Genomic DNA, 14,424 nt, shown 5'->3' with positions numbered 1-14,424 from the left:
CCAGAAGACATAAGTAGTCACAAATGTGGCGCTGCCTGTCTCCTTCATACAGCGCCCCCAGTGCATCAGTGATGCGGCTGGTGTTCAGGCGGACGTGCATGCACGCGAGCAACAGATCCAAGCGCATGCGCATTTCATTGTTTTGACTGAAAATGCCGTCGGTTTCGAAAACGGCGGTCAATGCGTCCCCTCAAACGGAGAAACCTACCCACTATACGTGAGTAAAGCTGCTGCAAAGAAACAACAAAATCGCTCGTTGCCAAAAATGTTATCTGCACGTGCACCTATGCGCGCGTGCATTTCTTGCATTCCTAAACTCTTGTGCGTGTGTTAAAAACATGGTGCTTTTCCTGGCTTTGTGACTACCTAACGTTACAGCAAACAGCAACCACACGCTAACAACATCAGCGCTCATGTAGGAAACACAGGCATTTTAAATCGCTTAAAGCACACGCCAGTCGTTAACGGAACCGTTTAAAATTGTTTTACGGAGTTGAGGAATTGTTTGAAATAATCCGCTGATTTTTATACCGTCAGCTCGGTCTGCTAAATGATTAGCCAGGAACTCGCTATCCAGTCTGCTTGTAAATAGCTCGGCCTTATTTTGAGTTCCCTCTTGCTACGCACATTTATAGACGTACGCTCAGGGATCTTCAACAAGTGTTACGTGGAAATACTTACGTAGTTTGCTCTGTGAGTAGCGAGCTAACGCTAGTGACCCAAAATATACAGTTGGCTACATCACTAGCACTATAACACGACTTTTTACCTTCTCTTAACATTTTCCTCGGATGCGACTCATTTCTTAGTTAATATTTATTTTAAAACTCGGTTCCCTAATACTAGTTTTTGTTGTTTCAGATACTTGAAGGAGTTCAGGACAGAGCAGTGCCCGTTGTTCCTCCAGCACAAGTGTACGCAGCACAGACCCTTCACGTGCTTTAATTGGCATTTTCTCAACCAGCGGCGGAGACGACCAATAAGAAGAAGAGACGGAACTTTTAACTACAGTCCCGACGTGTACTGTACGAAATACGACGAAACCACAGGCATTTGCCCCGATGGAGACGAGTAAGTCCCCGTTACTTTCAGTGACATTGTAGCTTCATGCAAATATCTTTCATGGTGTTTGTTGGGATGAGGACTATGGCAGCTGTATGAATAGGCTTGAATCAAATCAAATCAAAGCATATCAAAGACACAATTAACCTTGAATAGTGATAAGGCCTATCTTGTTTCTCTAGAAGGAGTACTTTATAAAGGAGAGTTTTACAGTGGCTGAAAACAAACTTAGCAAAACTGTAGCACTATTTAATTGTGTAATGCATCTATACAGAACTAGGATGAATTGCTATGTTGCTAACTATTCATTAGTGATGTTTGCAGGGGGCTGCCGGCATGTGGTTCTGTTATGTTTGTTAAAGTCAATTGTTGGAGGTTAAAACGTTTTCTTAATTTCCCAAAAAATTGCATTATTAATTTTTTTTTACATTTGATTTGATAATGGAGCAGATTGTTTTAATATGACCGTCAAGAAAACAGCTGTTTGATTGTGTATTGAAAGAAATGCTCTGATATAAGATGGATAACTGTATGCTTTACAAGTGTGAGGACTGCAATATGAAGAATATTATTGTTATTTTGCTTCACAGGGAAATGTTTAATAGTAGCTAGCTTGGTTAGCAGCATTTATATCATTAAGCTCCTCTGCTGCAAAAGTGTCATTTTGCATCAAATGTTGGAAATGACGTGGCAAAGGCCACTTCTTTGCCCTTTGTGTTTTTCATGGTGTCTCTGTGTAGAGATACAGTATATGGTGTAGAGTAGGCTATGAACCAAATTCAACATTTTTGATTGAACTCACACTATGTGGCTCGACTGCACCTGATGAAAAGGCTATTTGACTGATAAAGCAAACTGCTAGTGTTCTATTATTTCATTGTTATTTTGTCAGAATTTTCATCACTAGCTTCATACTTTCCAAACAATTGTCAGTCTCATAGTGTTTTGTCAATTTTTTTTACGTGTGTTTTTCTTATGTGACATAGCATAATTGTCCCTCTGTAATCACAGGGGTAAAAGCGCTTTCTAAAGCGCTTGCACTATTGACTTAACAGTTGCAAACTAGAAACACAAATTCTCCAAAGGGCTGGCAATGGTTTTCCCATTGAAATTGCAGCAGTATTTAGAGACAAAAGGCTCACTTTGTGACTGGGAATAAAACATGGTATTGCATTTTATTGAGCTCCAGTTAGAAATAAAAAGATTATTGAACTAATGGAAAATGAACCAGTGTTATCCTCACTGTTCCTACTCTGCCAATGACAGCTATTTTTGTATGACCTTTTATGTGTCGCTATAGCAACTGTTGCTACTCAAGAAAGGAAAATTGGTTTATTCTAGAGGCCTATTTGGCCATACATTTCTTCAGGCGTTGCTGATGTGTTGTCCCTTCATTCACTGGATCATTGTATAATCTTATTCCTGCAACCAGAAGAATCCCTTTCTTTTTTAATTTGAACGTACAATCCTTTTAATATTAATAGTTCGATCAATTTTCTTTTAATGTCATTGCAGTTCTAGTCTGTTTAATGCATGTGATGTAAAACGCGTACATGCTCAGACATCATTTTTTTGTTGTTGCAATATCTACTACATATCATGGCAAATCACTTTCACTCATGTAGTTTTATTCAGATCAACTCATGAAATCTGTAAAAAAAAAAATTTATCTTTGCTTCCTTAGCTGTCCTTATTTACACCGGACCACTGGTGACACAGAGCGCAAGTACCATCTACGCTACTATAAGACTGGCACTTGTATCCATGAGACGGATGCGCGAGGGCATTGTGTGAAGAATGGCCTTCACTGTGCGTTTGCACATGGCCCACATGATCTCCGACCTCCAGTCTATGATATCAGGTGACATACAAAGCAAATAGTGGCCTCTCTTTTCTCTGCCAACCTTTTCACTCACAAGCCTCACAATGGAATGAACAAATCTGCCAAAGGCATAATGTAAACAGAAAAGGTACATTGTAAAAGTGTAATGCTTGGCCAGACGGTCTCAGTCAGTGTGCTTCGTGTCTTGGTTTTTAGGGGCTTGGGTTCCAGGAAATTTAAAACTAATAAATACAAACAAACACAGACACCATTCTGGAGTTAAAACCAATGTTAAGTTACCACATTATTTTCTTGGTATTCTAATTATATTATATTATATTATATTATATTATATTATATTATATTATATTATATTATATTATATTATATTATATTATATTATATTATATTATCACTTGGCGTTGTGTTTGTATAATATTTAGACATCTACATTCAACAGATTAATACGATTGGATTCTGATTGTTTATGCGAGAGACAAGTGATTTAGCTTTATACCATATTTAACTGTTTTAGACAATAGCCACATCCTCTTTTTAACAAGACCATAAGTTACATTTTGGGGGATTGAGGATAATAATGGCAGACATGTTGTGTTCACAGAGAAATCCAAGCACAAGAGGCCCTCCAAAATGGCCAGTTGGGATCTGGGGAAGGTATTCCTGATCTTCAGCCTGGTGTATTAGCCAGCCAAGCTATGATTGAGAAAACTTTGACAGAAGACCCCCGCTGGCAAGGTGAGCAACCCCCACTCATGCAGTGCCAATTAACACACTTTTACATCTCTTGACGAATTAAATGAAAAAAATTACATTAATAATCTTTTCCTTTTTTGCAGATACCAACTTTGTTTTAGCCAACTATAAAACAGATCAGTGTACAAAGCCCCCAAGACTATGCAGACAGGGCTACGCTTGTCCACACTACCACAACAGTAGAGATCGAAGACGAAATCCTAGAAAGTTCAAATATAGGTAATACATGACTCGGTTTAAGTTAAAGTATCAAATGGTATTTAATTGTGTAACTGAATGTGTTAAAGGTTCTGACTTTATTACATGCAGGTCAACTCCTTGCCCTAATGTTAAACATGGGGATGAATGGGGAGAGCCCTCAAAGTGTGACAGTGGAGACAGTTGCCAGTATTGTCACTCTCGCACTGAACAGCAGTTTCACCCAGAGGTGAGTGAATTTTGTTTTCTTACTGTGACTGCTCCTTTAGTAGTTATCATAACAACCAGAATGTATATAATATGAACAGTAGTGTAAGAAATGTACTTTTGACTGTGTCATCCTGGTGCAAGTTTAAGCTATTGTAATTATTAGGTTTTATCGTTTGTTATTCACATTGTAGCTTCACTGATGATGTAAAACAGTGGTGTATTCATTCTTCGAAGGGCAGACATTTAAACTTTGATTTTTTTTCTCTTAGATCTACAAATCAACCAAATGCAATGACATGCGTCAAACTGGATACTGTCCCAGAGGACCGTTTTGTGCTTTTGCACATGTAGAAAGTAAGTGAGAGTTTGCCTTAACTTCCTCAATGCAGTGAATCGCAAATCTATAAAAGGTTTAGCTACTTTCTGATATAAGGATTTTATTTTTACACTTGTGAGGACATTTTCTTGGTTTTCCCAGATTTAAAACTATGCACTGTTAACCTTCTGTTTTAGTCAAAGGCAGAAAACATGTTAATGTTATTGAATTTTTACGTTCCATGTGAAGAGTGAATATTTATTTGAACCCTTTCAGGAATTCCTTCTACAGAAGAGACCATGAGCTCATTGCTAACAGTGATACAGTCAAGTTCACAGTCCCAGCTGGGTTCTCAGCAGTATTCAGAGTGTCCCGTCAGCGAGTGGAACAGTGGAGGAAACTCCACCACTAGCGTAAACAGCAGCAACGGACAAGTAGGAAGTGTATGTTTTGTCTGTTATTATGTCAGTCCTTCAGAATCAACAGGTCCAGGGTGTTGGATTTTCAAGAGTAGACACATTTAAAAACTTTATATGGATACCTGATGTTGTGGATACTTACAGTTAATCCCAACACATCTGATGAAAACCATGCTCTAATCTTTGCTCCTCAGTTTTTGCAAACATTGATTTTTTTCATTTGACTTGTCTCTTATACTGTTTTGCATCTCATGACTACATTGTTTTCTAAAAAGAAGAGTCGATTTCCCATTGAAAGCAATATTTAAAACAATAATTCAGTGATCGGCTAGTCTTCATTTATTCTTACATTCTCAATCTAATATAGATTCTCTATAATTTATTTATCTGTTTTTCATCATAATTTTTTAAAAGATCCTGTGCACTTCTCTTTCTCAGGTTTCATGTTCTAATAGCTCAACTGTAACAACCCCCAGCTCAGGAAGCGACAGTTTGTTATCCCCAGTGGGATCCATCAGCAGGCCCAAACCCTTAACTAATAGTAGCTTATGTTCAGAGTCCACCACATCCAGTGTCTCATCTCTGACGTCTAACTATCCTAGAGCTCCGGGCTTTGAACGTGTGGATCAGGTACACAGACTGCTCTCTTTAGCGTTTTGGAAGAATAAAAAAACATAGACAACTTAGGGCTTAGCACTGAAAGCATCACTGTCATTCATTTCTTTCTTTATTTCTCATTCATTATTTGCCATGTCACTTCCATTCCATCACTTTAATCTATTTCCCCATGACTTGCACTGTCTTTAGGTCTTATTTATTTCTGTTTGAGAAAGCTTTAAAGTAATAGTGTTATGTAAAACCTTCAACAAACTTAATTTGTTTGTCTTTCTGAGTCATATTACCTATCAGCGATGTGTTTTGAATACATTCTGGAAAGCTCGATCTTACAATCAGACCACTTAAAAAATATGTTTGAATGATTCCTACAAATACAAGTGGCATTCAGTCCAAAGATTACGTGATCGGTTTACACACCTCATATTATTGTATTTCGGTAGACAGGTATCACATAAAATCATGACAATAAAAAGTTACGTAAAAGCATATCACCAATTCATGGTTAGCTCTATCTGTGAAACTGAAAAGGCCTGTTAAGGAGTGTGTAAGGAGGCTCTTTTAATGTGTGTCAGCCTGTGTCTTATTGCAGTGTTAGATGCCTTTTAGAATTGTTGTTAGATGTGAAATGCAGAGCTCAGTGACTGAAATGTGCTGTGTCTGTGTTTTTTCATCACTTTATAGATAAAGAACAAAGGGCATATGGATCAGAAAATTATGGACCAAGAAAAACAGGTTTGTGTTATAAATGGTTTACTTTGTGGTAATAGCTTGATTATATTATTTAATATATATTTAGTTGTTTTATGATCGTTGTAAACTGTTTTGACCAACGCTTGGAATTAAACAAACACCTTGTGCTTTTTTTTGTAGACACAACATACTGTATTCTCTGCAGTGAACCCTTTGGCGTCAAGCTTTACCTCCAGCATAACATCCAGCTTGGCCTCGAGCATTGGCTCAGATAGTTCTTCACCCACCTGCTTATCAACGATGAATGCAAAAGCCACTCCTTTCTATCCGGGGAGCAACACAGTGGAGTCAGTTATAGGTATGAATGTATGAACTTCTGAAGTCGACTGTGAAGCCAGCTGGGCTGAGTTCTGCCACTCGTGATTGTGTTGTCATGTGTCAGCCAGATGTGTTTTGTTTTCCCTTTAGGATCTGCTCTGGACCTCAACTTCAGTGACATTAATGTTGCATGTCTGGATAAGGAGTTTGAGGAGCAAGACAACAGTGTAGGATTGGGTAAGGACGACACTTAATTTGCCTTAAGCACTTTAAAGGTGCTACGAGGAACTTTCAGTTTGTGTTCAGTCTTGGACTTCCTTTGGACAAAAGCGGTAGTATTTTTACTACGCAAGCTGTTGGTCGTGGGTGAGCACACCCATGCCAAAGGCATTAAGAAAAACTATACAAAGCATAGCATTCTTTGCACTGATGGTCTCGTTTGCTGTTCCATGTTATTTATGATCATCAGAGGAAAAACTTTACTGTTTTAGAAACATTTAAAAGTTCCTCGTTGCTACTTTTAAGTTGCTTTACAAGGTAATCCCAAATGGTCTTATTATAAATTGCTTGATTACTATTTGTAAAAGCAACAACAGTATTTTGCTCTTTCCCCACAGGTCAAAGGGTGCTAGGTGGATCGGCTCCAGTTAACATTCCCGGCTCTCTGGCACGGTCGTCCTCTTTTAATTCCTCATCGTCGCTCTCCACCTCCCCGCTCAGCTCCCTCTCCCAGTCTTTGTCGCAGTCGCTGCTGTCTGCCACGCTATCGCAGCAAAATCAACCTTCAAACATGTTGGCCAAGCAAGAGCACGGCCTGCTGGGAACAACCACGTCCTCCTCCCAGAACTCCCTGGGTAAGGCCCATAGCATCATACACTTAGCGAGCTGGAAAACATCTGAGTTGAGATTTTTATCAGTAAAATGTTATTTGTCAATACACATTTTGTGAAACTACTAACAAATAAATCTAAAACAAGAGGCCGTTCTGGATTGTATACAAACCATTTAACTTAAGATCTTTAAAATAGTCTCAATTATCAGACGGCTCTAAATAAATGACCTCTCATTTTGTTCCAGTTTTGCACAGCACCCTAATACATGATTCACTTTCATGCTTGTGTCTTGTGATTTGAACACCTCACTCCATAGGCTTGAACGGAGGGGCTAGCAGCATTTGGGACTTTGTAAGTGGCAGCTTTTCACCAAGTCCGTCACCAGTTTTCAGCAGCCTAACCTCCACCACCAGCAGTGCTGATCTAGCCCGCCTTTTCAGAGAGCTGGACGAGGCCAAGAGGAAGATCAACCAATGGGAGGAGGCCTGGCATCAGGTCAAACAAGTCAGTGTTACAAATAAACTCTTATTGCAACACATGTCTTGAGTATGTCAGAATGTTTTTTATAGTTAGTGAGTTTTTATTTATTTTTTAATCACAAGACTCAACTTTATTCCAGGCCTGTGAAGCTTGCCAGAAAGACGCTCGTGAAGCAAAGGAACAAGCAAAGACGGCCGAGGCGGAGCGTCAGCTGGCAGAAAAGAAATGGGAGGAAACGGGGCGCAAGCTGAAAGAGCTCCAAGTGGACTTTGATGCGCTTTGTTGCCCACCTGGAACACCCCTTCTACGTAGCTACGGAGAGCTGGACCAGCTCCCCTTGTCAAAGCTTCACTCAATCCAGAGTCAGCTCCGTAATGACCTAGACCTTATAGACGGGGTAAGGAAGGCTAGACTACACACGGCATTCTATTCGTAGCATGTACATAGTTTATCAGGCTATCATTCAGATCTGTGTTGTGTCATCAAGCATGCGCATCTGAATAGTCTGCATGGACTGTACTTTCCTAGCTCGTAGCTGATTTTCATTATTTTCTTCCCCAACAGGTAATTTATCAGCTTCAGTCAAAGAAATGTATAGTTTGCCAAAAGCATGATCGTTGCATTGTTCTGCAGCCTTGCCAACATTATGTTCTATGTGAGAACTGTGCACCTAGTAAAACAGAATGTCCCTACTGTAGAACAAACATTTTGAAGTGGTGATGTAAAATTACTCAAGGTACTATTTCATTAATTAGCCCTTTGAAAAACAACTATTAGATGTTTTCTAAATAGCAATGTCTGTTTCATACAGTGATTGAATTAATATAGAAGAAAATGATGTTTGACTGACGAAACAAATAGTATTACGAATCAGAATGTGTACAGGTAATTCAATCATTATAGATTTTGCTCATTTTATGTGTACATTACCTGGGTCAACCAGATAGCTTTCTGTATCAAAAGCCACACACCCAAAGTAGAATATTAAATTATCTTCTGATGCGCTTTCTCAAGACTTCAATCATGATTCAGACACTCTACAGGAAACAAATCTACACTTTGTTTACACTGTGTCATGAATACATTTTGGCTAAATGCATAAGGCAGCCATGCCTTTTCCAAAGAAAATGCACATGCATTGCCAACCTGACACCAGACTTACAGATTAAAAAATAAATCAGGACAGGACCAATATCCATTATACCGATAATTATTGAGTGTGAATTTGTATTTCTGCCCCATGTTTTGCTTTTGAAGGATTGGAGATGCTTCACTTCATTTTTTGGAATGAGTGTGGATACATATCTGATCTCTGTGAGCGCTTTCTTTACCTGTCCAACCAAAGCAAATTTGAAGGCATTTCAAGCAACCCCAACTTTTCAAATTTTATTATGGCAAAGGGTTTAGCCAATAGGAGGCTTTAGTAAATGTTACCATAACTTTAATAATATATCTCATCTGACAAAGTTTTAGATTCAATATAACTCCTCCTATGTCTTTTTTATTCATTCTGACGGTGGAAAAGGTTTTGTAAAGAAAATGCCCTGGGGAGTTTACCTGTGGCCCAATCAGTTACATACGGAAATTGAAAAAGAAAATGTCTCCTGTTGTGAATCAAAGCACAATAATACAGAAATATAGACACATCCACCCTGTTGAAATTTTACCGCAATAACTAGTGCCATAAGTGTTCCAGGATGGAATCTCCAATGCAAGTGAGTCTTACCGCAAGGACATTTTGAGTTCGCTCACACTTTGCTAGTCTGATAATGTTGAGCATACAATGGGCAAAACTCAAAGCAGAATTTTCTTTTATTTAAAGAGCAATGCATTGAAAAATAAAAATAAAAATTATGTGCAAAATCATACTTCATTGTACCACAGTGTTCGAACATTCAGGAGCTAAATGCTCTGATGGGATGAATGCACACTTGCAATAGGCAGATTTGTAAAATGTCTCGCATCCAATGAAGTGTTGATGTTGAATTACAGTTTCAGAATCTGTTAATCAGGCTAACCAAGGAAACAAGCCGACAGTTGTCTGTGTTCCTCTTTAAGTAAGGCCGTGTTTTCTTACACCCAGACTCTCCATTTACAAATTATTTAGGTGCAGCCAGTCAAGCATCATTAATTTGACCAACTTTCTGAAGAAATTAGATGTCTTACTAAAGCACTTTGTTGACCTGGGACTTAATATTAAAGGGTGTGTATATATACATTTGCTTTAAGCTGCTTTGTAGGTATTATTTTGTCTTTAATTTTTTATCTTTTTAGATTTATAATTTTGTTTTCTATAAAAGCTAATGTCTGATGCTCTTGTGTGTACAGTATATTTCCTATTGTTAAATCATGGCTTAGGTCCACGTATTAAGATTTCATAGAAAAGTACTTGATAGTTTCTACTTTCATAGTTAGATTTATACAATTTCAATCAAATAAGTGCAAATTTAAAATGCATTTTAGGCATAACCAGCAGCTGTGATATCAGTAAGGCACTTGCTACATGTAAAGGCTGTTTTTCAATGTTTTGTTTTGTAGAGATGTATATAGCTTAGCCTTTAGAGAAGCATGTATCGTTTTTGCTTAAAGCCTGAAATGGTGAGTTTTGTAGGGATCTAGCCTCCTGACCTTGTCTGGAACATATCGGCCTCTAACTCTAAAGTGCCTTGCCTTAGTTAAGAAGGTTATGTGTAGAATTGTCAGCGCAAACACAAGTAGTTGAAGCTGGTGCACAGTTTTCTGCATAAAGAGGCATTGACACGACGTATATGACAAAATGTGTATAATTAAATATATGCCAGTGTATTTGGCCAATTCCCATAAAGTATTTCTGTGGAAGATCATTTAAAACACACATTAACCTTAGAAAATAAGCTCCCCTCTCCCTTTCAACTACCAACCCACTCTTTCCATGGTCTTGGTGCTCTTTTGGTGCAGCTTCAGTCTTTGAAATTAGGTTTTGCAATTTAACATGTGGGAGTATGCAAACATAGCCTATGGGACACATGCATTTGTATAGCAACATATAAGAATGCTCTTTAAACAGTTCAGTAACTTTGTTCTATTGTTATAATTCTGCAGTGAATGAAGAATTTCGTAGGTGACTTGGAAGTTGGATTATGCATAGGATTTGTGCTTAGGTTCCACTATTTGAATGACCTTCTACTGTGTTAAATAATCTTTTGATTCTTGCTTTAAATTCAATGGAAAATCACGTATCTCCAGGTACAACTTTTGCTACTTATAAATATGGGGAAATGCATTGTTTACATTTACATAAATGACAATAAAGCAACTCAGAGGAAAAATATCAAGAGAGGTAATGGTATTTTAGCATTATCATTATTATATTACAGCTTAAAAGGCAGCCTAAACACGTCTGGTATTGCATGTCATGCGATATTTTAACCAGCTAAAAAGAAAAAGGAAAAAAAAAGGTTTGCACTTTGTCACACTGCCAGAATATTTGTATTGACTTCTATTTAGTGTAGTAAAGGCTTAATAACCTCTGCAAGCTTCGCTGCTACTGGAAATTGTATTAATGTAGTTTCTTGGTATACATTTAGATGTTTAAATGTTGTTGTGCATCCACAGTCCATATTTCAGAAACTATGACATAATCTTGACAAAGTCTTCTGCATCTAACTTGACAACATTTTAGAATTATTCATTTGTAAATCCATTTGAGTCATAGTTTTAGTACTTTAGTTTATCACTTAGAGCGATGTCACTGACCTGTACTGCTGTACCTTTTCTAAATTGATAGAAGGTACATGTATTTTTGTTGTCTTACTTTTCCACAATACACAGGAATGACAGTGTACAGTGCAGCTAATTTCACGTGGTCCTTGATTCTATTGTGTGTGTGTGTGTGTGTGTGTGTGTGTGTGTGTGTGTGTGTGTGTGTGTGTGTGTGTGTGTGTGTGTGTGTGTGTGTGTGTGTGTGTGTGTGTGTGTGTGTGTGTGTGTGTGTGTGTGTGTGTGTGTGTGTGTGTGTGTGTGTGTGTGTGTGTGTGAAGCCAACTCAGTTAATGATGTCTAGTGGGGTTATATAAAAGTGAACCAAAGTGGTATTCTAGTAGCTGTCAAAATATGTATTCTAAAGGGAAAATTTGACCCTTAAACTGAATTCAAATAAATGCTACAGTAACGGATAGATCAGCCTGTAGTGAACAGGGCTATACAAAAAATACAAATGGCAGGTCAGATCACCAAGCCCATCCAGATGAAACTGAGACAAAGTCTGGCATTGTGAGTGGTAGGAAGTCTGTTTTTGGATAGATGTTTGCTTTGTTATTTCATTTTGGTATTTCCATTTAAAATATATCCTCATAGTAAGTAAACAACAGGACTATGCCAATGGTTTTTGCTAACAACATTTTACCTGTTATGTTGTTATTTCTTTTGTACTACATTTGATCATTGGTTTTATTTCAGTAAGAAACCTAAATTGAGTTTTAAGAAGTAATCACCTATAACCTTAAAAAGATAGTTTTCATTAACGGTAATTAATAGATTTTTTATTAAAGTTGGCAATTATTGAGTTGATCCACAAATTATGTTTGGGTCAGATCCTGACAAAATGTGTATTTGTATATTTGGTGTTAAGTATACATTGACGTTTATGGCAGGTTTGTGCAATACTGGCGAGCAAATGCTGACCTTAGGCAAGGATTCAGTGTCAGTTTAATTGTTGTATACATTGAAGGATAGTCAATGGTGATGACACGTGCTTCTGAAGTGGCCATATCAACTTCACTGCAGTCCTGTTTTGAAGTCAATTGTGTTTCTTGATTTTGCTTCACTACATACTCTCAATCATTTTGGAAATTGATGGTTATGCATTATATGCTGTTATGATAAGCCTGCAGTGACCGTAAGGTGCTTTCTTGCTATCTGACTTGTTTTCTATTTCCTGTAGAAATGCTGTTGTCCCAATAGTTTTTTTTTTTTTTTTTTACAATTACAGGGGACATATGATGATTGTGATGAGCATTGATTGCAGATACAGACCTAATTAAAACTGAGTTGTTTTTTATGGTTGTAATTTGTTGTCTTTCTAGTGGCCTACTGGCCCCAATTCAAGTTTTCAACAAAAAAAAAAGATTTAAACAGTCACTCGTTAAGCACAGCTTGCATTACTTAACATTTCTTTAAATTTATTCAATTTATCCCTAACGGACCAATTACACTTTAAAGTACATCTGTGCCTTTTAATCATTACATGATATTGATTGGTACCAAGAAAACATGTAAATGAGAGTTAGGATGACTCAATACAATAGTTTTAATTAGAATCAAAAGTCCAGTGCCTTAAAATATTTGTGTGGATCACAATGTGATTGCTAAATGATTTTCTGCATTCAGGCCACTTGAGGTGATAGAAAAAGGCTTATCTAATGATCTAGAAATGACTAAAATGTGTCTGTCTCAGTCTGTATTTGCCATAAAAAAATAAGTTACAGCAATATTTAAACCTTTTAATACACATTTTGATCTCAATTAGTCATTCGGCACCAAAAATGTAACAGTTGTAACTAGAAAAAGCACCAAATGGAAAGAATCTTGTAAATGAACTGTAATAGATGTGTCATTATGCTTTGCATTGGAATAGTTTAATCTATTTTGCATTATTGTTAGTTGTTGTGATGTTTTTTTGTTTTAAATATAATGAAAATGGAGCCTGAAGATTTATGCAATCTTTAACATGTATTTGAGTATGATGTATGGAGCTGTTCAAATTAAGTAAAATACTATTACAACACAAGTTGTCAAAAGTAAAAATCTGAATGTGGAACCACTTGTTCCATACTTCAGGAAATTTCAGTAGAAATGTTATTTTTACATTGAAGCCCTGAAATATTGAATGTATTGTTCTAAATTAGATTTTCAATGAATAGGTCACTGGATATAATGGAGCGCAGTTAATTCATTATGATGTAGCATCTAGTTGTGAACTGCTATTCAATAAAATGTATTAGAACTAAAACAAATGCAAGTTTTCAAGTTTCGATTTGTCAGTATAATGCAGAAATACAAGGAGAGAAATGTGTTTTTCTCAGGGTAATACAGTGATTTAATGGAGAATGTGGTGAATCTGAGGAATCTGCATTTCATGGGTTTATTTAGTGGGTTAGGAATATTTATACATTTAAATAAAATGTTCCCTTTGTGACAAGCTATATGAATATGTAGGGAATTCTCTACTGATAATTGTAGAAATCATTGTTGGTATATTGATATTTTTTGTTTTGTGAACACAAAACTAGGCACAAGTCTTAGAATTCTAGATTTTTCTTTTTCTACATTGAGGATTGTGTACCGCATATTTTCTGTAGTGTATTATTAGTTGTTAACACTTGTCAAATTGTTACACTACAGTTATGCAATGGTTTACAGAGCTCACAAAATTATTTTTATCATCTTGAGAATTAAAATAATTTTTCATCTGAAATGTGTGTATAATCTTTGTCTCAAATGCAACTAACAGAATAGCTTTCCTAACATTCTGTCTCCCAAAGGCAAGTCAAGTTAAGACACCAAGTATCACATCACAGATACAAATTTTTATTATCTAAAATAAGTCTCTATGAACAATGGTAATCATTACAATTTTTAGAGCAAACATTATGAACTGGTTTACAGATGTTGCTTAACCAGTGGAAAATGTCCTAGTAAATGCAC

The 14,424-nt window shown here is 36.9% G+C and overlaps 1 protein-coding gene across 3 annotated transcripts; it reads left to right on the top strand.

Annotated features, from left to right (window-relative positions):
- Positions 1-152: 152 nt before the first annotated feature.
- Positions 153-14,139, top strand: unkl (unk like zinc finger; the record flags this gene model as incomplete). 3 transcript variants are annotated; one of them, XM_080044216.1, is made up of 15 exons in its annotated part: positions 153-217; positions 862-1,071; positions 2,747-2,923; positions 3,507-3,640; positions 3,742-3,877; positions 3,968-4,085; positions 4,336-4,420; positions 4,659-4,816; positions 6,101-6,151; positions 6,290-6,467; positions 6,578-6,664; positions 7,045-7,281; positions 7,577-7,764; positions 7,880-8,137; positions 8,305-14,139. In XM_080044216.1, the coding sequence occupies 15 exons, from the start codon at positions 153-155 to the stop codon at positions 8,458-8,460; spliced, it is 2,238 nt and encodes a 745-aa protein (XP_079900342.1). In that variant the 3' UTR covers positions 8,461-14,139. The 3 variants fall into 3 exon arrangements, with proteins under 3 accessions (XP_079900342.1, XP_079900341.1, XP_079900343.1); XM_080044215.1 differs by having other exon boundaries at positions 4,659-4,825; XM_080044217.1 differs by having other exon boundaries at positions 4,659-4,825; positions 7,880-8,448.
- Between the last annotated feature and the right edge of the window lie 285 nt (positions 14,140-14,424).

The sequence above is a fragment of the Ammodytes marinus genome (assembly GCF_949987685.1).
Source record: "Ammodytes marinus genome assembly, chromosome: 16".
In the NCBI taxonomy this organism is placed as follows: Eukaryota; Metazoa; Chordata; class Actinopteri; order Uranoscopiformes; family Ammodytidae; genus Ammodytes; species Ammodytes marinus.
Note: the sequence above shows the minus strand (reverse complement) of the source record. Positions and strands in the feature narration are given on the sequence as shown.